Below are 24459 nucleotides of genomic sequence, written 5' to 3'. Positions count from 1 at the left end.
TATGGTATGTACTGGTGCCTTATGGTGTGTATTGGTGCCTTATGGTGTGTACTGGTGCCTTATGGTGTGTACTGGTGCCTTATGGTGTGTATTGGTGCCTTATGGTATGTACTGGTGCCTTATGGTGTGTACTGGTGCCTTATGGTGTGTACTGGAGCCTTATGGTGTGTACTGGAGCCTTATGGTGTGTACTGGTGCCTTATGGTGTGTACTGTTGCTTTAAGGTGTGTACTGGTGCCTTATGGTGTGTACTGGTACCTAATGGTGTGTACTGGTACCTTATGGTGTGTACTGGTGCCTTATGGTGTGTACTGGTGCCTTATGGCGTGTACTGGTGCCTTATTGTGTGTACTGGTGCCTTATAGTGTGTACTGGTGCCTTATAGTGTGTACTGGTGCTTTATGGTGTGTACTGGTGCCTTATAGTGTGTACTTGTGCCTTATATTGTGTACTGGTGCCTTATAATGTGTACTGGTGCCTTATAGTGTGTACTGGTGCCTTATAGTGTGTACTGGTGCCTTATAGTGTGTACTGGTGCCTTATGGTGTGTACTGGTGCCTTATAGTGTGTACTTGTTCCTTATGGTGTATACTGGTACTGGTGCCCTATTGTGTATATTGGTACTTTATGTTGTGTACTGGTGCCTTATTGTGTGTATTGGTACTGGTGCCTTATGGTGTGTACTGGTACTGTATTATGTGTACTGGAGCCTTATGGTGTGTACTGGTGCTTTATCGTGTGTACTGGAGCCTTATGGTGTGTGTACTGGTGCATTTTGGTGTGTATTGGTGCCTTATGGTGTGTACTGGTGCCCTATAGTGTGTACTGGTGCCTCTTTGTGTGTACTGGTGCCTTATGGTGTGTACTGGTGCCTTATGGTGTGTGTACTAGTGCATTATGGTGGATACTGGTGCATTATGGTGCGTACTGGTGCCTTATGATGTGTATTGGTGCCTAATGGTGTGTACTGGTGCCTTATACTGTGTACTGGTGCATTATGGTGTGTACTGGTGCCTTATGGTGTGTATTGGTGCCTAATGGTGTGTACTGGTGCCTTATACTGTGTACTGGTGCATTATGGTGTGTACTGGTGCCTTACGGTGTGTACTGGTGCCTTATGGAGTGTACTGGTGACTTATGATGTGTATACCGGTGCCTTATGGAGTGTGTACTGGTGCCTTATGGTGTATACTGGTGCCTTATGGTGTGTACTGGTGCATTATGGAGTGTACTGCTGCCTTACGTTGTGTATTGGTGCCTTATGGAGTGTACTGGTGCCTTATGATGTGTACTGGTGCCTTATAGAGTGTACTGGTGCCTTATGGTGTGTACTGGTGCCTTATGGTGTGTACTGGTGCCTTATGGTGTGTACTGGTGCCTTATGGTGCGTACTGGTGCATTATGGTGTGTACTGGTGTCTTATGGAGTGTACTTGTACCTTATTGTGTGTACTGGTGCATTATGGTGTGTACTGGTGTCTTATGGAGTGTACTTGTACCTTATTGTGTGTACTGGTGCCTTATGGTGTGTACTGGTGCCTTATAGTGTGTACTCGTACCTTATGGTGTGTACCGGTTCCTTATGGTGTGTACTGGTGCCTTATGGTGTGTACTGGTGCCTTATGGTATGTACTGGTGCATTATGGTGTGTATTGGTGTCTTATGGTATGTACTGGTGCCTTATGGTGTGTATTGGTGTCTTATGGTGTGTACTGGTGCCTTGTGGTGTGTACCGGTTCCATATGGTGTGAGTAGTAGGGTTGACACGCCACAGGTCATTTTTTTTTTTGGCCAGAGGACCCCTGTGGGGTGTAAGCGCCACAGGTAACTTTTTTTTTTTGGCCAGAGGACCCCTGTGAGGTGTAAGCGCCACAGAGGATTTTTTTTTCTGGGGGAAAAAATCCCCTGTAGCGCTTGGGGGTTTTCAGGTAAATTTGCAAAATCCCGTGTAGCGCTTGGGGAGTTTCAGGTGAATTTGGGGACTCACAGATTTGGGATTAAGGATTTCTTATGAGTAAGTAATTTCCGAGATTTTAGAAGTATGGAATTCTTATGAGAAAAATAATTTCCGAGACTTAGAAGTTTGTTAAAGGCCTTATGGGAGAAATTCAAATATCGTGTGTAGCGCTTTAGGGTTTTCAGGAGAACTCTACGGATATATTTTACCTGTTTTCAACTTACAAAAATCGTCTATGTAAGCCATAGTTTTCATGTAAATTTAGAAAATTCCGTGTAGGAGCCAGGGTTTTGATGTCTCGTACCTCACACCCCCTCCCTCCCCCCCTTACCTCACAATCTCTCGCGTCACCTTTATTTACCTTAGGCCCTTCCAGCCTAGAACATATGATAGAACCTACCAAATACACTAAGATTACAAGAGGTTAGGTTAAGGGGTTGGGGAATAAGAACATATGATAACAAACATAATAAATACAACTTATGAGCAACTTGATGAACTTTAACAAATAACCCTTGATCTGCAAAAATGACCATTTGAGAAATTAGCCCTTGAAACGAGTAAGTTCCCATATATAACAAAAATCCTTTGAAATGGTTAAACACCCAATCTTAAACAAATAACACTTGAAATGCAAAAACGTCCATTTGAGAAATTATCCCTTGAAATGAGTAAATGCTCATATATAACAAATATTCTTTGAAATGCTTAAATATCCAATCTCTAACAAACAGCACTTGATATGCATAAGTGACCATTTGAGAAATTAACTAATGAAATGAGTAAATGAATATGAGACAATGATTGACGAAACACAAAAGACAAGAAGGAATACTTATGTAAGTTAGATCATGTCTGGTTTAACTAGATAAGTTAGGATACATCAGTTTGGGAATGTAAGATTAAGTTAGGTAAAGGTTAGGTTAGGTTAGGTTAGGTTAGGTTAGGTTAGGTTAGGTTAGGTAAGATAGGTAAGGTAAGGTAACATAGGTAAAGTTAGGTTATGCAGGTTAAGTTAGGTAAGATAGGTAAAGTTAGGTAAGATAGATAAGGTAAGGTAAGTTATGTTAGGATAGGTAAAGTTAGGTTTAGGAACGTTACGTTAACTAAGTAACATTGGGTGGAGAGAATAGGTTACGTAGGTTTGAACAGTGTAGTTCAGAGAACAGTTTTAGGGTAAAGCATCGAAGAAAATATGTTTTAACAGAAAAGCAGGTTTGGTATGAAAAGCTGAACTAGTTACATTTTGGAGAGAAATTTTATGACTGAAGATGTCTTAAAGAATATCATGATGGAAGAAGGAGAGTTTCTTTGATGAACGAAGGTGTCTTAGAGAACAACTTTGGGAGAACGAAGGTGAATTAGAGATCACTTTGATGACTCTGAGAATAACTTTTATGTCTTAGAGAACAACTTTGATGAGCAAGATTAACTTTAGATGTCTCTGAGAATAACTTTTATAACATAGAAATTAACTTTAGATGTCTCTGAAAATATCTTTGATGACTTCGAGAATAACATTTGATGACTCTGAGAACAAGTTTGATAGCTCTGAGAATAACTTTAGATGTCTCTGAAAATATCTTTGATGAAAGAAGATGTCTTAGATTAACTTTGATGACTTTGAAAACAAGTTTGATGAACAAAGATGTTTTGAAAGTTTCTCTGACGAACGAACGAATGAATGGGACTGTGAACATTTGAAGAACATGGAGTGAACACGGATGAGAATACGAAGAACACAGTGAATATAGAGAAAATATGCAAATACAGTACGATTGTTGAAGGTTTGGATAAGTTGGGGATGAGAAGGTAAGGGAGGGAAAGGGTAAGGTGAGATGAGATGGAGGAAGGTGGGAGGAGGTGAAAGATAATTACACAGGTTGGGGTTTTGTGAGTACTCGAATAAAAGTTAAGCTGGAGACGGACTTGATCGAATATATTTATGTCTCATGATCTAAGGCTGAGGAAATGGAGCTTGGTTAATGTCCAGATTAATTTTACTACGTTAGAAAATAAGGTGATCTTAAATCTTAGGGTGATTTAGTTGGAAAATAAAGAACTTGTACAAAATGAACTAAGCTGGGGGGATAAGAGTTGAAACTTGATAACTGAACTGGTTTTTATTTACTATGTCTGAAAATGTAGTTGGGTGTTTAAATCTCAGGGGGATTTGGACTGAGAGTAATGAATTTACATGAGTGAACTTGGACAGAGGACAAGAGCTAGAGTTTTATATTTGTTTACTTCATATTTACTATGTCTGAAATACAGAGGGTAAAAATTTCGGGGAAATTGATGGGTTATTTACAAAGACTTGAGGGTGGAAGAGGGTGGGGGACGAGAGCTGGAGCTCGGTAACTGACTTGATCTTATTTACTACGACTGAAATATGACTGTTTAAAATTTCAGGGGGATTGGACTGCTAGTAGCGAAAATGTGGTCTCTGCCAAATTTGGGTCTTCAATTGGGACTCTGATGAATTTCGATCATGAACTGGACTCTGATGAAATTTGAGCTTAAAACTGTCTCTGACTAATTTTGCTCTCAAAGTAGACTGACGAATTTTGCTAGAAAACTGGACTCTGATGAATTTCGATCAAGAACTGGACTCTGATGAATTTTGCTCTCAAAGTAGACTCTGGCGAATTTCTGTTGATAATTGGACTCTGATGAAATATGAGCTTAAAACTGTCTCTGACTAATTTTGCTCTCAAAGTAGACTCTGGTGAATTTCTGTTGATAATTGGACTCTGATGAAATATGAGCTTAAAACTGTTTCTGACTAATTTTGCTCTCAAAGTAGACTCTGGCGAATTTCTGTTGATAATTGGACTCTGATGAAATATGAGCTTAAAACTGTCTCTGACTAATTTTGCTCTCAAAGTAGACTCTGGCGAATTTCTGTTGATAATTGGACTCTGATGTAATATGAGCTTAAAACTGTCTCTGACGAATTTTGCTCTCAAAGTAGACTCTGGCGAATTTCTGTTGATAATTGGACTCTGATGAAATATGAGCTTAAAACTGTCTCTGACGAATTTTGCTCTCAAAGTAGACTCTGGCGAATTTCTGTTGATAATTGGACTCTGATGAAATATGAGCTAAAAACTGGGCTCTGTTCAATTTTGGTCTTTACAGGTGAAATAGCCGTAAATGGATATAAAATTAAATGTTATGGATAAGTTGTCTGTTTTCCTTAACAAAACATCTAAGACAATATTCTCTGAAAATGGACCTTTTACAAATTCGGTCATAAACATATAAATAAACTTCTATGATTATTTGAAACTCTGAAAATAGCTGTAAGGAAATAGGAGGAGAGAGAGAGAGAGAGAGGGACGGTCCAGATATTATTATGGAGAAGATAAGATACGATTACTGAGGTGACCTGAAGGCCGTGTCTGGCTGACGTCTAAAGTAAACACAGGTGAGGCGACAGATTGCGAGGTAAGGGGGGAGGGAGGGGGGTGTGAGGTGCAAGCGGGGGGGATGCAGGAGGAGGGAAAGGTGAGGGAGGGGGGATGGCAGGGAAATGAATTAGATATATATAGCAATATACAAGTTTCTAAGTAAGAAACAAATAAGAACTTTTAACAAAAGTCGTATGACATTATTTCATGATAAGACTTTAACAAACTTCTAAGTCTCGGAAATTATTTTTCTCTTAAGAAATCCTTACTTCCAAATCTGTGACTGACAAAAAAAGTTACCTGTGAGCTGTACATCTCACAGGGGTCCTCTGGCCTGAAAAAAAAAGTTACCTGTGGCGTGTACATGCCACAGGGGTCCTCTCGCCAAAAAAAAAAGTTACCTGTGGCGCTTACACCTCACAGGGGTTCTCTGGCCTGAAAAAAAAATTACCTGTGGCGCTTACACCCCACAGGGGTCCTCTGGCCAAAAAAAAAAAAAATGACCTGTGGCGTGTCAACCCTACTACTGGTGTGTACTGGTGCCTTATGATATGTACTGGTGCCTTATGGTGTGTACTGGTGCCTTATGGTATGTACTGGTGCCTTATGGTGTGTATTGGTGCCTTATGGTATGTACTGGTGCCTTATGGTGTGTATTGGTGCCTTATGGTGTGTACTGGTGCCTTATGGTGTCTACTGGTGCCTTATGGTGTGTATTGGTGCCTTATGATATGTACTGGTGCCTTATGGTGTGTACTGGTGCCTTATGGTGTGTACTGGTGCCTTATGGTGTGTACTGGTGCCTTATGGTGTGTACTGGTGCCTTATGGTGTGTATTGGTGCCTTATGGTATGTACTGGTGCCTTATGGTGTGTACTGGTGCCTTATGGTGTGAACTGGTGCATTATCGTGATATTTATATATAAGCCGCAAATATTCAGTTTTCTAACTCATTAAATAAGTCACAAGGAACTGTGAACGTAACTTTGCTCTTACTCTCACCTTCCTGGACGCCTCGCTGCTCCTGCAGCTGGTGTAGAGCTTTCTGGTTAATTATGACTTTAGCTGTCAGGTCCAACTCCTCTGTGTGGTCCATGGTGGCCTCCGGGAAGGCGGCCGACCAGACCACCAGGACACAGAGGAGAGGCAGCTGAGAGGCAGACATGACTCTCTCCACCACACTCACACTACACACTAACCAACACCCAGCATGACTGCTGGCTGGCTGGCTGGTCACCACGCACTAAGTACACCCGCCCTCAACGCCCACACTGATAGGTAGTGGGGCGTTGAATATTGAACCACCAGGAATCTCTCCTTCAATATGGCCAGTTCTTATACATGCTTTTACAAAGAGGAGAGGTCCAGTGAGAGTAATGAGCATAAAAGAATAAGAAAAAATGTGGAGATCTGTTAATAAGAAGGTTAAGCTATAAGAGAACTGCGCCTCACAACCAGGGAGGTTATGACTAACTGAGAGGATTCGATTATAACATCAAATACTGAGGCTAATGTACAAGGTTAACAGGGACAGCTTGTTTTTAATGAACGATTAATAGGGCATAAGTTGAGGTAGGAAACCCAAATTATTAGAGGAAAGATAAGGACATACTCATACCCTGTATGTGTAGGCAACAAGTGGAATGAACCGAAAGAAGAAGTTGCAGAAGCCACCTCTCATCAAAAATTTTAAGACAAGATCCGACATAGAATGTGATCGTGAGAATAGTTAAACTGTAATGCAACAAGTACAACAAGGCCCGAGTAGGAGAGGTTTAAAGAGCTTCACTTCCTTAGCAACCCATCCAAAGACCAAGTCCATTCCATCCAGTGGCTGACCCATGAGACACATTCATCAGTTTTAACATTTTGTTCATTTTAAACAGAAGTGTTCTCAAATATAAATTAATATATTATCAAATTGTGCATATTTAGGCAATGGTTGGGATAGGTTAGGTGTTTAGGATCTGTTGGCGCTTATTTGCATTTGTAGTAAGTAGGTAAAGCATTTACAGCGTTGTGGTTCAAACAAAAGTCATCAGCGATGCACATGTTCTGGAAGTGTTCGGACGTCATCAGTCGTGAGTTGTCGGAAAAATCGACACCATTTACCAACTTTCAAATTGACACAGTAGAAATTTCCGGCAGTAGAAAACGGGGGATGTCATTGCCACATCGCTATTAGATTCACCAGCTATGTTAATGGGAAATCTTCTTAATACCACAGTCTTTGGACTGTTAACATCATAAAAACATTTCATTTGAATCAAATTAATTATCAGTACTAAAATAGAGTAAATGTAAGCCTTCCATTCACTTCTTGACATCTGGACAAGATAGCCGAGGCATCAGTGGGAGGAGGGCGAGAGCAGTCACCATTAACATCATACCAATCCTGCTGGGGCAGATCTAGCCCCAATAATTTCCCTTGGACAATAGGGTTAAGGGAATAAAGTGCTCTTATTGTCAACACATGATCTACGTCTACTATAAGGGAAGTGTTCTGTCGAAGCCCATTTATTATCTTTCATTCCTGATCAGTAATCTTAGGTAGCTATAGGGTGAACCGGTAAGAATGCATAGCGAGAACAAACAACAAGGTGAGAGATATTCACATCTCTTTATTTAAATTGCCTCTATATCTTCTGATATAGCTGTCATATTAGGATTACTGCCATTATGGTGTGTGCCCTTTGACAGGTGTAATTGAAGAGGAACAAGAATTACTAGTTATCTAGTACTGCAGTACATGAGTTGGAGGCCAGCCTCACACACAAAGTGTATCGACTAGCTTGTTCATCCGTGTTCATATCTGGTTGCCTAGGACAAAATCAGCCATACAAGATAAGGTCTCCCCGTTTAATTACTAATATATGTTGTCTAATACTGTAATGAATGTCTACCAATCAATAATTTTTATTACTAGACGAGGTATATAAATAATAAACCCCTCAGAATGTGTATGGAAAGCGATTTGTGGGAATTTATATATCATACAGTCCATTTTAACCATCATACAGTTTACTAGCGAAATATATAAACATAAAAATAAATTCCTATATAAAATACAATAAAATTTAGTATAAATGGCTAAATAAAGCCCACAGGTCAGTTTCCCCACATGAGTAGTGTGTAAACCATTTATCATTCATAAACAGGGGGTTTGGCTGGTGCATAGATTGGTCTTTAGCCTTCGTTTACGGGGACGCGCTGCCCTTGGTCACTGATAGGAAAGTGCCACCCCCACCCTCACTACCCCACCACCACCACCTTCACTACACACACCACCACCACCATCCACCCCATCACCCCCACCCTCACTAAACCATCCACTACCCTGCACCTATGCTCTATAAAATACAATATAACATCTCCCACTACCTTCCACCTACACACCACCAACCACCATCCCCCACAACCCTCCACCTTGACACTGCCGCCAGGCCCTGGGCTGAGAGGATGTGCGTGCCTCCTCTTCCCATCAAGGGGTTAAGTTCCTCGTACCCAACCCTTGTGTTTGATAGCCAGGATGTATCGAGACAATACTATTGTGCTGCTGAGTGTTCTGACACTATTGCATAAGTCACTAGTAAAAGAGGAACCCTAGAGTGAACTAATATCCTGGCAGCACACTCAGGCAAAGGCGCTGGAGGCCTGGAGAGAGGCTAGCTGGCCTCCGCCGCTCCCTACCAGGGGAAGCCTACCAAACGTTAGTGTTTGATGCATTGCTGGTGCTAATAACACAGCATTACTTGCACAGGGTACTTGGGGCTCACTGTAAGACTCTCTAGCAAGAAGAGATATATCTAAAGGCATCACCAGCTTCAGGCAACAACTACAGCAATGAGAGTGGTGGGATTGTAACCTGACCCCTCCCACGGGCCCACTGTCCCAACAGTCTTTCCCACCCCCTCCCTAACAGGAGGGTGACACAGCCACAAACATTAAATGATGCCAGCTTTGGATAGAGCACCTGTACATTCATAGTTATAAGACTTATCTTCCTCACTATCTCCAACTCTTCTCACTTCGCCATTTCAACAAGTAAAGTGGAACGGTCCAGTGGCCCATGCGGTTACCTGTAAAATATACCGGGACACTTGATTTGGGCATCTGTTCACCCTTGTAGCAGGGTTAGGCTGTCCTAGGGGACCTGTCCACAAATAGGACATAGGAGAATTAGTCACTGAGGGCTAACCTCTGCGAGTCCCAACCAACCAAGTGGAAGGGCAGAATGCTTAGCCCTCAGCTAAGGAGAGCTTATTCTTAGGAAGAGAAAGGAAGAGGAAAGCAAGAAAACAGAAAAAAATGAACTAGTACTGAGACAATGAGAGATCCCCGGGTAAAAATCCGCCCCCTTGTGGTGGGGGGGACAAGCTATGATAAACAGAATGAACTAGCCAATCTCTTGTTCTCTCTCAAGGTACGATTTTCTAAACTAGTAACCACACAGGACTCCTCATTCATAGCACTATGTTACCAGGATGAAGATCTTGACACAGTCCTCAAGGGAGAAAATATACGTAAATTGACGGATAAACATTTTCAGGTCATTATTCCCCCAGAGCTGCAGGCCAGGAAGACAATAGTCCTGAAGAGACTTGATGCAGCACCTAATTACCATACCCCTGAATATATAAAATGTGACATAGAAGAAAGGAATGATTGGGCCAAGGTAGAAGAAGTAATTCTCATACCAAGATTGTTTACAGTGATGAAAATATGATTCGAAGAAACCTCCATGGCTGGAAGCCCTCAGCCAAGGTATCCATTGCCACTAGTACGACCTGAGCACGGACAACTACAACCTTGAGCAGGAAGGCTATAACATAACCCCTTGTTGGACATGCTATAAATACGACCATACAGCCACAGATTGCCAACAAACGGTCAAAGTATGTTCAGAATGCGCCGAGCAGGGACACATATTGAGAGATTGCACAACAAATCAAACCCCAAATGTCTCAATTGTGGGCGGTCCTCACAGCATGCTGGCATCAATCTATTCCACTAGGAAGAACATCCTGAAACAAGAAAGGGCCGGAGCCGCAGCAAAAAAGACAGCAACAGCTAATAATACCTATGCAGGTATAACTACCACATTGCTTGGTCAAATAAGGTATCACATAATCCAGGAAAACACTACCCCACATAATCCAGCAAACACGACCTCACAGGTAATTGGGGACCTACCAACAAAGATCCTGAGCAGTATGATCTTTGCTCACTTAGAAAACTTAGCTAGTCCAGGGTCTTTTGGATCCGTAATTAAAGAAACGTACAGGAGGAAAGGTCTCCCAGAAATGGTATTCCCAGACAATCCTTCCTCCCTTAACATCATAAAAGCCCTGGTGGCCAGCAATATAATCAGCACTCCCACATCTGAGACTAACTCCCAACAAGTGTCAGGACCCACGAATGCAGAGACCCTCGATGTGTCAGAAGGGGAAGTGGAACTAATGTAACACCCAGGACCTCCCCCCCCCCTCCTTAGAGTTCACACCCAGGGAAGCCTTCTCCAAGAGGTTAGCCCAGATGACCTCCGGTTTATCTTGTATATTGATTAAAAATTCCTGGGTTAGTCTTAGTCAGCATAGTTTCAAGTATGTAATATTTCATGCAAGGGAATTAGACTCCAGATTCTTATGTGTAAACATCCTTGGTTCTCCCCCTTTTTGGCCAGGTCAGAGGTCAGTCACACACGTAATTAATAACTCCTCTCTTGAAGAGTGTATGGTGAATGTCAAACAAGCTTATTGAGATATTTCTTGAGTGTTTGTACATTCTTGGTGGGTAGCAACAGCAGATCTCCCCCTCCCCCTGTGGGGGTTGTATATATAGGTCCTGTAGGGACTTAAAAGACGCAGAGTGCGGTACACCGGGATCGAGAGCGGGGCTGTGAAGAACATCTCAGCCAGGGAGAGACAGATAGCTTAAGGTAATGTGTGTGATCTCTGAGTTTTTGTTCCATGTCCAAATTTCTTAACTTTTTGCCAGTGTTAGAGTAGGATTTATAAGTGGTGATTGACATAATTTTGGTCTTTAATAAATCATGTTAAATTTCCCGTCTTTGTCAATTGTTGAATCCTCTTAGCCTTTTGGATATAGTGGCTGACAACCGTTTCCATAATTAATGACAGTCATAGAAAGTACTCTCCTAGTCAAGCAATGTTTCTTGCCTCGTTGCTTGATATAGTTTCAATGGTCAAAGGCAGATGGTGGCAGCGTATTTAATCCTTGTGTTAGCATTTCCTTATTGGCAGTGTACCTTTGGTTCCGGTGTAACCATCATATGTCAGCTCATAACAGTGTTATCAAGTGCAACCGATGAGGAAGTGTTACTCAGGATAAGTAGGGTTTACATTATTAGTTTAGTGTTCCATTCTAGTGGTGTTACAACGTGGGGTGGTGTTACAATGGTGCTAGCGGTGGTCCAATAAATTGTGGGTGTGTTCACACTTTATTGGAGTCCTGCGCGCCGGCGGCTGCTCAGTTGGCCACGTAGTTGTTTGTTAGTTTAGGCGGGCTCGCGATTTCGTTGCTCGGGGCCACACGTATTTTAAGTGTTATGATTAGTGCGACATACGGGAAACTAGAGAAAGTTTGGGGTATGCGCTCCGCTCTGAAATCTATGGACAGAAATTAGTTCTCGTTTCTCTTCATAGCTTCCAGGGGTGTACAACCCAGTTACAGGTTGTACAGCAATCTGTTCGGCAGGTTGTCTGGGAAATTATCAGTGAAGGACGCTTACTGATATATTTCTGAGGTACATGGAGTTGCCTCGAGTTCTAGATCTTAACGATAAGGCCGCAGACGGTGCTTCGTCACCTAGAGTGTAGCTGAGTTATCATCATAGAGGGGGCCATGTTGGCAGCGAGACTGACCTCAAACATTCTGGTCGTGAATTGTGTCTTAGGAAGGACGGCTGCTAGTGTTGGATGTTTTTCCCCAAGGGCGGGTCAGACGTAGTTAGCAGGCATAGCTTACCGAGGAACAATCGTAGATTTAATCACCACGAGAGTAGTCTTACAATTAGTTAAGGGATTTCATAATTAAGTATACTATAACTTTTTGTTTTATTATTTTACTCAGATTTTTTTATAAGTGTAAGGAATTTCAGTGTCGATAAGGTTGGATGTACACCTGACCACCTCTTGTGTGCACATATGTGTACATGTGTTTCTCATGGGACGATCTGAGGGATTGTTTATACTAAGGTATCAACACCTGTTTCATCTTGGGCGCGCGGTCATAACTCTCGTCCACTCAGGAAGGGTACTGTTGTATGTCCCTTCATCTTTCTGCAGACGCTCCGCGTGGTGTATATTGTGTTTACAGTGAGTGTGCGTTTGTTCTGATTTACTTTTTAATGTTCATTTGTTACATAGAACATTGTGTTAAATTTTCAGGTTAATATGACGCTCGGTGACAAAGTTACAGATATTGTGTTATTTTGTGGAATTATACCTTTATTGGTGATTTGTTTGATTTTATATGTCCACTCCGATGTTATCAGAATGGAAGGGGTTCTCAATAGGGTTGCAATCCCCCTCTATTCCTTCTCAGTTCCCGCCTCAAGTTCCCTACACCTACCCCACCCAGTTCCCTCCCACCCTACCCGCCCATGTTCCCTCCACCCACCCTTCTCCACTTCCTCCCACCGTCCCCACTCAAGGTCACTCCACCCACACCTTGCTTGTTCAGCCCCTCCCCTCTCAGTATTGTCCCACTCCACCCGTCCACCCTCACACTCCTTCCCCTCAGTTTCCACCCCTCCCACCCTCCAACCTCCCGCCACACCCCGAGTCGGTGTCACTCATCCACACGCCCTCCACTTCCACCCTCCCCGCCCTGCGCCCAGTCCCTCAACCCCCCACCAGCCCTTCCCGCCTCCCTCATACCTCCTGTCATATCCTCCCACTCCAACATTCCCCACCCCCACCCTGCTTCCCCCGCCCATCCCCCCAGTGTTGCCTCCCCAGGGGTAGTTTGTACTTGTGGTAAGATTTCTTATACGTTAGGTAGTATCCTCCCTAAAATGAGAAATGCTTGGAGGATTGCTGCTGAGGCTTCTAAGACAGCGAGGAGCCGGTATGCGCACTATTATGATAAGAAGGTTCAACCGTTGACACTTAAAGAGGGAAGCTTGGTTATGAGGTTAAATGAAAAGGCTCCTGCCAATCAAAGTAGGAAGCCAGCACCTAGATGGCGTGGGCCATATAGAGTAATTAAGAAGCTTGGACCAGTTAATTTTCTGATCAGGGGAATCTTTGATGACCAGAGTGACACAACTATTCATGTCAACAAATTAAAGTGTTACGTTGCCAGGGAGGAACTGGAACTGCCTTCAGCGATTCTCATTCCTGACCCTTGTGAGTTGACTGACCCAGCTGGGCGTGCCCAGGATGGAGAGGAGTACCTTCTGTCAACTCTCATTGGCACCCAGGGTCAGCCTTGTCACCCTATGTTAACGAGGTCACGGGCGAAGCAGGGAGAGTTTCAGTAACTGTCTCGTCCCTTAGTAGTTTTTTTTTTTTATCAGAGTTTTAAACTGGCAATTGTTTTGAGATTTTGTCATGGAATGTATTCAGAGAACATGCCATACCTACCCTTGGGCTGTACCCTGTCACCAAAGCCCAGGGGAGAGTCCTTGCTTCCGCCAGTCGGAGTGTTATCCTGTCTTCCCCAGGTCTGCTTGTCCACACCGCTCTGTCCCCGGTACCAGCTACTCGTGAACCAACATTGAGGCCAGAGGGGTCACCCCTCTGGTACAGTGGAGAGGGGGTTACGTTACACCCCACCCCCCTCCCAACACTCCCGGTAACCCCACCACTCGGTTACCTGGGACGGTGATAATGACACCATTCACCCAGCCGACACCTCCCACCAACGAGGTTGTCCAGGCCAGAGTTCCTGCCAGCAGAGCACAGCTGTCCAGATGTCAACGTATCATGGTGGGCCCCAATCTTGCAGTTCATCATCAGAGGCACCCACCTGCCTGCTGCGACACACCGTGCAGGCACACCGGAAGTGGAGGCGCGAGGTCAACAAGCGGGTATGTCAGCAGCAGTAACCTACCAGTTCCCCCTCGTCCTTGGGGATGCCACATCACTGACTCCACCAAGATGCGCAACGAGGCGGTCACATTCCAACGGCACCTCCCTACTGAGTGTGCTTGACTCGCCAATAGGGTGCACGTTTCGCACCATCGGCCCAAGGTCAGGCACATTAGGGCATGCGCAATAAGGCGTACCGGCTCAGTAGAATGTGACACAAGCAACGCCTGTGTAGTGATGGATCCCAGGGGCTGAAGTCGGGATCCACCTGGCCTGCCGCCACGCCACCCACGCCCCAACACCTGCACCTGCTTACTTCTGTTGCAAGACATCGTCGACGTCACACTCTCTGCCCTGCTGTCACGACTCCTGCTATGTAGCTGCTGTCACTCATCATCGACCGTCAGTTTCAAGCAACTGGAGGTGAGATGTGCCTCCATACATCTCTCCTAACACTGTTCACATGTGACCGGCCAAGTCCCCGGCCGCTGTCACTTGCCGCTGCTCTTCACACCAACACCTTCGAGCAGTTTGATAGCTTGACGAGGAGTCTGTCACCAGTAGACTCGCTCTGTCACCAGACGTACCCCCAAAGCTGTTACAAGAAGATCTCAGGGTATACGCAGGCATCATCGACGGGCAGACGCTGGACCAACATCAGGTCTCCAACATCGCCACCAACATCACGTCTCCAACATCACGTCTCCAACATCAGGTCACCAACATCGGGTCTCCAACATCAGGCCACCACGCGAGAGTATAACAGATGCACGATAGGAAACGCGTATATCAACACGAACATTGATGTGTCAAGATTTAAGAATGATGGTTCAGAGAAATGACTCTATTATTAACGGTGTCAAATAGTTTTGCCTAATCGGGTTAAAAGTGTAACATTTATGGGGATGTAAAGTAACTAGGCCTAGAAAAAGTGGTCATAGACAGTGTTCTTAGCTAGATGACTTCGGTCTCTAGCACAAACTTTTCTTGAAATTTATTTTGTTTCATGTATGTATCTATTTTATTTTGTTTCATGTATGTATCTATGAGATAAGTCTGTCCTAGTGATGAGTGTCCAGGTTCCCTATTTGTTACCAGTGTATGGGTACATAATTTTTTTTATATTTGCATGTCTTTTTATTTCATTAAAATGTTGTAATGTTAAGTAATGTTTCTGTTGTGGTAAGAGGTAGTCTTACTTTCAGTGTGTGCAGGGTGCATAGCGATTGACCCTGGCACTATTGTCTTGTGCGGTATATGGATTGGCCCACAAGTGTCCTGTTAACGTACGGTTCTATTGAGGAGTTTTCATGTCAGTTGTTGTTGTATTTTTTACCATGTTTTATAACTTGTATACTCATGCGTTTGGCTGTGGGTCATGAGGTACCCAGCAGATGTTTGGGGTATGCCCACTAAGGTATAATGTTTCCTGTTATTTTTAATTAGTTAGATTTAAATGTTAGAGTAGGAATATTACATATATATATATTTTTTCATGTTGCTGATCATTGTATTTTGTATGTTTTGTTCTTCAGACCTTCTGAGGAAGACTTGCTAGCCTGTCTAGTGTGCAGGCAAGATATGTCATTGTTTCATAGTATTCGTTATTGCCATGTATTGTCACTCAGGGTTGTATTATGTAGCCTTGTGTTATTCCTTGTGTTTTGACATTATATTATCTTTAGTTACTTGTAATTTTCCTGTTCCATTAGGATTTTTTTTTTTTATGTCATGCTTGTTTTAAGGCAATTTTTTTGTTTTGGCCTTCCAGCCTTCTGAGGGAGCCTTGCTGGACTGCCTTCCAGCCTTCTGAGGGAGCCTTGCTGGACTGCCCAAGTGCAGTCGGGATTTGTTTTTTCATTGATACTTTATTATCATATTAGGATATCGGAATCGTATCATGTGTGGCGGTATCATTGCTTGTACTTTTGCCAAGGTATTTTTTTTTGTACTTTTGTTTCTTTCATTATACATTTATTTGTGTTCTCTCTGTTGTGTACTGTATAAGGTACTTTGCATCATGTTAATTTAGTTAGCTTACTTTTATCATTATGTCACTGGCAATTTTTTTTTCCTTTTAGGGTTAGTTGTGGTATTTTGGATGAGTTAGGATAAGACAAAATTGGGCTTAATTATCATACACCCGATTTTGTCTTAACTCCGGGGAAAGGGAGCTGTAACACCCAGGACCTCCCCCCCCCCCTCCTTAGAGTTCACACCCAGGGAAGCCTTCTCCAAGAGGTCAGCCCAGATGACCTCCGGTTTATCTTGTATATTGATTAAAAATTCCTGGGTTAGTCTTAGTCAGCATAGTTTCAAGTATGTAATATTTCAGGCAAGGGAATTAGACTCCAGATTCTTATGTGTAAACATCCTTGGTTCTCCCCCTTTTTGGCCAAGTCAGAGGTCAGCCACACACGTAATTAATAACTCCTCTCTTGAAGAGTGTATGGTGAATGTCAAACAAGCTTATTGAGATATTTCTTGAGTGTTTGTACATTCTTGGTGGGTAGCAACAGCAGATCTCCCCCTCCCCCTGTGGGGGTTGTATATATAGGTCCTGTAGGGACTTAAAAGACGCAGAGTGCGGTACACCGGGATCGAGAGCGGGGCTGTGAAGAACATCTCAGCCAGGGAGAGACAGATAGCTTAAGGTAATGTGTGTGATCTCTGAGTTTTTGTTCCATGTCCAAATTTCTTAACTTTTTGCCAGTGTTAGAGTAGGATTTATAAGTGGTGATTGACATAATTTTGGTCTTTAATAAATCATGTTAAATTTCCCGTCTTTGTCAATTGTTGAATCCTCTTAGCCTTTTGGATATAGTGGCTGACAACCGTTTCCATAATTAATGACAGTCATAGAAAGTACTCTCCTAGTCAAGCAATGTTTCTTGCCTCGTTGCTTGATATAGTTTCAATGGTCAAAGGCAGATGGTGGCAGCGTATTTAATCCTTGTGTTAGCATTTCCTTATTGGCAGTGTACCTTTGGTTCCGGTGTAACCATCATATGTCAGCTCATAACAGTGTTATCAAGTGCAACCGATGAGGAAGTGTTACTCAGGATAAGTAGGGTTTACATTATTAGTTTAGTGTTCCATTCTAGTGGTGTTACAACGTGGGGTGGTGTTACACTAACACCAGCCGCAGCATTCACAACTAATGACCCCCAAGGAGGGCCTACAAACATACAAGCACCACAGGAGACACAAATATTACCGAATTCCGATGAGGTAACTGAGGCAGATCACAGACACATAGTGGGCATGAATGCTTTCCACACACATACAGACAATGCTGCAAACTCAGACACAGTCACCCAAGACTCAGCAGAGATCCCAAACAATACCGAATTCTTCTCAAGAAACGAAACCCACACGGTTAACTGCAAGATCTTCGAAGAACGTATACGAACTCAGCATGTATAATTCCAACACAACATCCCTGATGCTAATACGAGTGACGTCTACAATTATATAATGTCGCATGCTTACAACCAAACCCCCTATAACAATTCAACAGATAAGCAGCAGTCAGTTTAACATAATGTGCAACGGACATGCAGCGATCCAAAACAATCCACGAGTTGGAAGAGAACCATCAGTTTCAACATAGCCATCCAGTCATTAACAATAATTCAACACAATGTTCTAAGCTGGACTCCACACAGAGCATTCGAACTCAGCAACTTGTACAGAGAAATAGACCAAAATACAATACTAATTAACAGCCATAGAAAAAAGGAAAGTGAGAAGATAAAGATCTTCAAATACAAAATGTAACAGGTCAACAGAGCTGACCAAGCCAACGGTGGAGCAGCAATTGCTGTAAGGAGAAATATTCAATACAAAATTATAGATAATTTTCAAGAAAACTTCCTGGCAATGGAACTCCTAACTACGAAAGGTACAATCTTCATAGGAACGTGTTACCAACCACCAAGACGACCTTACCTTCCCCTGGCCAACATCATGAAACTCACCAGAAGGACCAGACCTGCCTACTTGGTGATGAGAACACCAAGCACAGAACACTGGGACACGGAAGGACCAACCAGGCAGGAGATGCCATACACAATATCATAAGGAACGACAATCTAACCCACCTGGGTCCAGACTTTCCAACTAATGTCAGACAACGACACAGTGGTAAGCCAGACAAAATACTGTCAAACAAACACCACACCCTAAACACCCGCATAGAAAGGTGCCCTGTGAGCACAAGCGACCACCTACCAATAATAATGACGCTATCAACTAACCCCATTCAGAAACCCTCACCACCGAGATTTCAATACACTAAAACTGACTGGGAAGCGTTCTAAAGCAGTGTACAGGAAATCAGTATCACAGACTTTAATGGAAAGGAAACATCATGCATAAATACAGAGCTAAATACGTGGCTTAGCACCATAGAAAAATGCATGAACGATCATATCCCCGTAGCTCACCATATAACGCTCCCACACACCTCAGCCACTGAGACACTCAGGACACTGCAAACCAGATATAACAACCTTCTACAACTCATAACACAACACGGGTGGACGGACGAGTGCAAAATACTATAAAGGGAATTATAAGACGAGCTGCAAGATCTATGCAAAACAGAATGCACCAAAAAATGCGATGACCTAATAAGCAAAATCCAAGCTGTCTACAGAAACACAGGAAAGTTCTGGAAGAATTAAAAACCCTGACGAAAAACTCAGCTGAGGAAACACCCTACATCATAGACGCCTCAGGAAATAAACTCTATGAGGAGAGAGAACAAGAACAGGAATTCAGGAAGTTCTGGGAAAAATATTCAGGATAAACCCGGAAAAAAAATAAACTTTTGCCCCATTAATGAAAGGGAAATTACAACACAAGTCGATAACAGAGCTGAAGCACTACTCCCGACGCAAACAATAGACCTTAACAACATACGCGATGACTGCCACCTTATGAAACACATAACCATTGCAGAGGTCCATAAAATAATTATGGATTTCAAGAAAAAGGCACCGGGCAACAGCAAGATAAATAATATGGTATTATCCAACCTACCAGTGACTGCACTCCATCAATACACTTGTATAGTAAATGCAGCCCTTGCATCTGGACTATTCCCCACATACTTCAAGAATGCCACAATAAGATTAATCCCCAAGCCAAGTAAACCTCCAACCCAAACTGAAAATTACAGTCCAATTTCCCTCCTCAAAGTACCAGGCAAAATATTAGAAAAAAAATCAGAGACTTGGGAAGTACACGGAATAGAAGTATAACACCAGGCAGCAAGGGTTTAGAAACCGCAGAGGGCCTCCATACAGCAATAGCCCTGATCTATGAGCATATAGCCAACGCAGTGTCGAAAAAAGATCAGTGTAATATAATGCTTAGAGACGCTTCGAAAGCCTTCGACAAAGTATGGCACACAGGCCTATAATATAAGATATCTGAGCTAGGACTCCCTGAGAGATTTACTGCTACTCTGCAGCTTTATAGACAACAGAACTGCTAGGCTCAATATCGACAGCTAGTTGGGTGACATAATAGAACTGAAAAGTGGAGTACCACAAGGAAGCTGCCTCTCCCCCACTCTATTCAACATATAAAGCTGACCTACCCCAAACCCCAACATAGAGAATACATCACATACGCTGACGATGTCACCCAAATAATATGCCAACCGGGTCCATCAAAGCCCCTACTAGTCGACAAGACCAAGGCAGCAATTGAATCCATAAACATCTTTGAGAAACAATGGAAAATCAGCACAAACAAACAAAAGTTCCAGATAATACACATTGCAAAAAGAAACCCTGACCCCATTATCCTTGACATCCGCTCGATTCAATATGTGGAAGTAGGCAGAATACTGGGACTCTTGATCAATAGAACAGGGATAAAAATTCACGTAAAGGACCGACTAAACAAACCCAAAGCAGCCTTAGGGACACTGAGGAGATTCCGAAGTCTCAGCACGAACATTCCGATGCACCTATATAAGGCTCTAGTTCGGCCGCATCTAGAGTATCCCCCAGGACTACTGCACACCTTAAAAAAAACTAACATGCAAAAACTACAAGCAGTGCCAAACAAGGCACTAAGGAGAGCAGCAAAACACCGTCCACTATATGACCAGACAATCCAGGATCTCCATGAACTCCTGAACATACAACCACTAAATATCAGACTACATCACCAACTCATCTGGGTGTGGAACACCATCGAAATGTAAGAGGACCCAATGTTAGAAAGATTACTCCAAGACGAGACGCCCCGTTCTCATAGCTGGTGGGCCAAAAGCCTCAATTGACTAGATGAAAACCCTGCCCCAGTTCATAATTTCCAGGTGAAATACTGACCAAAAACCCCCCAATAATTGGAATTTTGTTAGCGTATATGTGTGTGTATATGTATATATATATATATATATATATATATATATATATATATATATATATATATATATATATATATATATATATATATATATTTATATATATATATATATATATATATATATATATATATATATATATATATATATATATATATATATATATATATATGGCACAACTCTCCTAAACACGAGAGTGAAGTATACAACTTTAGAACACTTTCCCACCAGGAGACTCGAACCCTAGCCAGCACAGAAGCCTTCCAGCAACTGGCATAACAGGTACGCCTTAACCCGCTCCACCACCTGCTCAGACCCTTAAAAGAGATGGTAATTTCGGAGTATTTAAATACACCAAAGATCACCACCTCCCAAGAGCACTAGAGCAAGTGAGGGGTCATTTATACGTTTATTTCATCAAGTCCCTGTTAATATGGGAAGACACAGTGTCTATGCTTAAGGCACAACTCTCCTAAACACGAGAGTGAAGTATACAACTTTAGAACACTTTCCCACCAGGAGACTCGAACCCTAGCCAGCACAGAAGCCTTCCAGCAACTGGCATAACAAGTACGCCTTAACCCGCTCCACCACCTGCTCAGACCCTTAAAAGAGATGGTAATTTCGGAGTATTTAAATACACCAAAGATCACCACCTCCCAAGAGCACTAGAGCAAGTGAGGGGTCATTTATACGTTTATTTCATCAAGTCCCTGTTAATATGGGAAGACACAGTGTCTATGCTTAAGGCACAACTCTCCTAAACACGAGAGTGAAGTATACAACTTTAGAACACTTTCCCACCAGGAGACTCGAACCCTAGCCAGCACAGAAGCCTTCCAGCAACTGGCATAACAGGTACGCCTTAACCCGCTCCACCACCTGCTCAGACCCTTAAAAGAGATAGTAATTTCGGAGTATTTAAATACACCAAAGATCACCACCTCCCAAGAGCACTAGAGCAAGTGAGGGGTCTTTTATACGTTTATTTCATCAAGTCCCTGTTAATATGGGAAGACACAGTGTCTATGCTTAAGGCACAACTCTCCTAAACACGAGAGTGAAGTATACAACTTTAGAACACTTTCCCACCAGGAGACTCGAACCCTAGCCAGCACAGAAGCCTTCCAGCAACTGGCATAACAGGTACGCCTTAACCCGCTCCACCACCTGCTCAGACCCTTAAAAGAGATGGTAATTTCGGAGTATTTAAATACACCAAAGATCACCACCTCCCAAGAGCACTAGAGCAAGTGAGGGGTCATTTATACGTTTATTTCATCAAGTCCCTGTTAATATTGGAAGACACAGTGTCTATGCTTAAGGCACAACTCTCCTAAACACGAGAGTGAGGGTCTTTTTTTAAGGGTCTGAGCAGGTGGTGGAGCGGGTTAAGGCGTACCTGTTATGCCAGTTGCTGGAAGGCTTCTGTGCTGGCTAGGGTTCGAGTCTCCTGGTGGGAAAGTGTTCTAAAGTTGTATACTTCACTCTCGTGTTTAGGAGAGTTGTGCCTTAAGCATAGACACTGTGTCTTCCCATATTAACAGGGACTTGATGAAATAAACGTATAAATGACCCCTCACTTGCTCTAGTGCTCTTGGGAGGTGGTGATCTTTGGTGTATTTAAATACTCCGGAATTACCATCTCTTTTAAGGGTCTGAGCAGGTGGTGGAGCGGATTAAGGCGTACCTGTTATGCCAGTTGCTGGAAGGCTTCTGTGCTGGCTAGGGTTCGAGTCTCCTGGTGGGAAAGTGTTCTAAAGTTGTGTATATATATATATATATATATATATATATATATATATATATATATATATATATATATATATATATATATATATATATTGTGACGATAATCTCCTTCAAGAGAGATTGAGCCTGCTCTTTCCTCCTAAGTACGTCCCTACACAACTAATAGCAATAACAACTAATATAGAAGATATATCCAACACATACAACACCAAGGTTTGCCCAGAGAGCAAACGTATTCAGCACCAGGAACAACTGCTCCACCTCCGCCACTCGAACCAGCGAACTACTTGTTAATTGCCTGCACATCGCTGATTGGCTGGTGCCCTGTCGCACCTGCTCCCTCCACCCGCCACACTAGTTGACGTCTGAGCCACCACGACCTACAGACCTCAGAATATCCCGTGCTTTCCACAAGTTAACACGTCTCATTTGTAGACTAAGCCCTGGCTTACGTGTACTAAGAGAGGTGGCAGCTTAAAGCCAATATTCCTGCAACCATATATCTCCTTGTATATTACTCACCTGTCTTAACGTAACTTTTTATTTTGCCAGTGATTATTCTTATTATTTTGTTTGATTGACTTATGTTACACTTTTATGTCCATTTTATTCATGTTTTGCTTTTCTAACGTAATTAAAATCTCATTGTTAAATTTACTTGTGTTTTGTGTGTCTTCCCATTACCTTACCACAGACGGAAGTTCCAGATTTTCTCTTTTTGTTTCTTTATGTGACGAGGCCATACCCCTAGCTTTTGAAACAGCCGAACACCAACGCGTTACTGTCACATATTAAGTGGGGACCTGTCCTAGGAGCTTCACTCAGGTACTGGTGCCAAGTAGTAATTTATGGTAAGCGTATTTAACTTTGGTAACGTAGCTTTTACTATTTTTCATATTCAATTTCATTTCTATATGGTGCGGTGTATTGTGCATTACGAGAGTAGCATATGGTGAAGGTGAGACAACTTTGGATTACGTGGTGACTGTAGGCCTCAGTCATACTCTTAATTGGTCATCTCTCCCTCCGTGTTATTACTCGTGTTTACCATCTTTTGTCCCTTGGATATTTCTCATATTTTTGACAGATCATCATATTGGTACCCTGGTACTGTGGTCTGCCCCCGGGTCAAGTGCACCTAATCTTCTGCAATCTGACTGTAGGAGGATAAAGAGGGCCATAGTTCCTCTAGCTCGAACTTTAGTTGCTGAATTGGGACCTCAGCAGCAGTTCTCGTCACCAGTTGACGCCTCGCACCCCTACACGTCAGTCAGAGATGATGATACATACAATGGTAGGGAATTAGCTTTCTTTTTCAGAGCACAAAAGTTCGCTAATTCTGTAAGTATCATATTAATTTCAGTGGGAAAGACTTGCTTATGTCCTATAGAGACTCGGCAAGGTATGCCTACATCCTTGGACTACCAATTTTACTTTTGAGGCAATTAACTGTTTCATTTGTTTTCGAAACTCAGTTTCATTTGTTTAGTAGGATTTTCTTGCCCTTATCCTCTTACATGAGTACCGGGTACAAGATTTCCTGCGACCTTGATTTAAATTAATCATTTAACACCATGTACTTAACTTTAATTGTTAAAGATTCCACAGGATAGGTACCAGTTGCCACGTTGTCCTGTTTCTGACATTCACTATATCACAACGGTATATTCATTGTACATTTATTTGCTAATTTCACCATGTTTCGTCTCCAAGCTTTCCGTGCAGATCCAGCAGGTGAAATAGGGACTTTAAATCGTGCCAAGAGGACTGAATTACAAACTCTTGCACATGAGTATCAACTAGAAGTTCCCTACCAAGCCAACAAAAATGACATACACAACTTGTTGCTGGATCACTATTTAGAACAAGGTAAGACAGACTCTGAAACTCATGAAAC

The 24459-nt window shown here is 42.6% G+C and overlaps 1 protein-coding gene across 1 annotated transcript in view; it reads right to left on the bottom strand.

Moving 5' to 3' along the window:
• Positions 1-6540, bottom strand: part of LOC138351522 (golgin subfamily A member 6-like protein 4) — a 153435-nt gene extending 146895 nt beyond the window's left edge. The window contains exon 1 of the mRNA XM_069303333.1: positions 6372-6540. Coding sequence (XP_069159434.1) covers positions 6372-6534 — 163 coding nt within the window. The 5' untranslated portion in view covers positions 6535-6540. The remainder of the gene's footprint in view (positions 1-6371) is intronic.
• Positions 6541-24459: the final 17919 nt, after the last annotated feature.

This window comes from Procambarus clarkii, chromosome 50, assembly GCF_040958095.1.
Source record: "Procambarus clarkii isolate CNS0578487 chromosome 50, FALCON_Pclarkii_2.0, whole genome shotgun sequence".
Classification (NCBI taxonomy): domain Eukaryota; kingdom Metazoa; phylum Arthropoda; class Malacostraca; order Decapoda; family Cambaridae; genus Procambarus; species Procambarus clarkii.
This window is presented reverse-complemented; position numbering and strand designations above follow the sequence as displayed.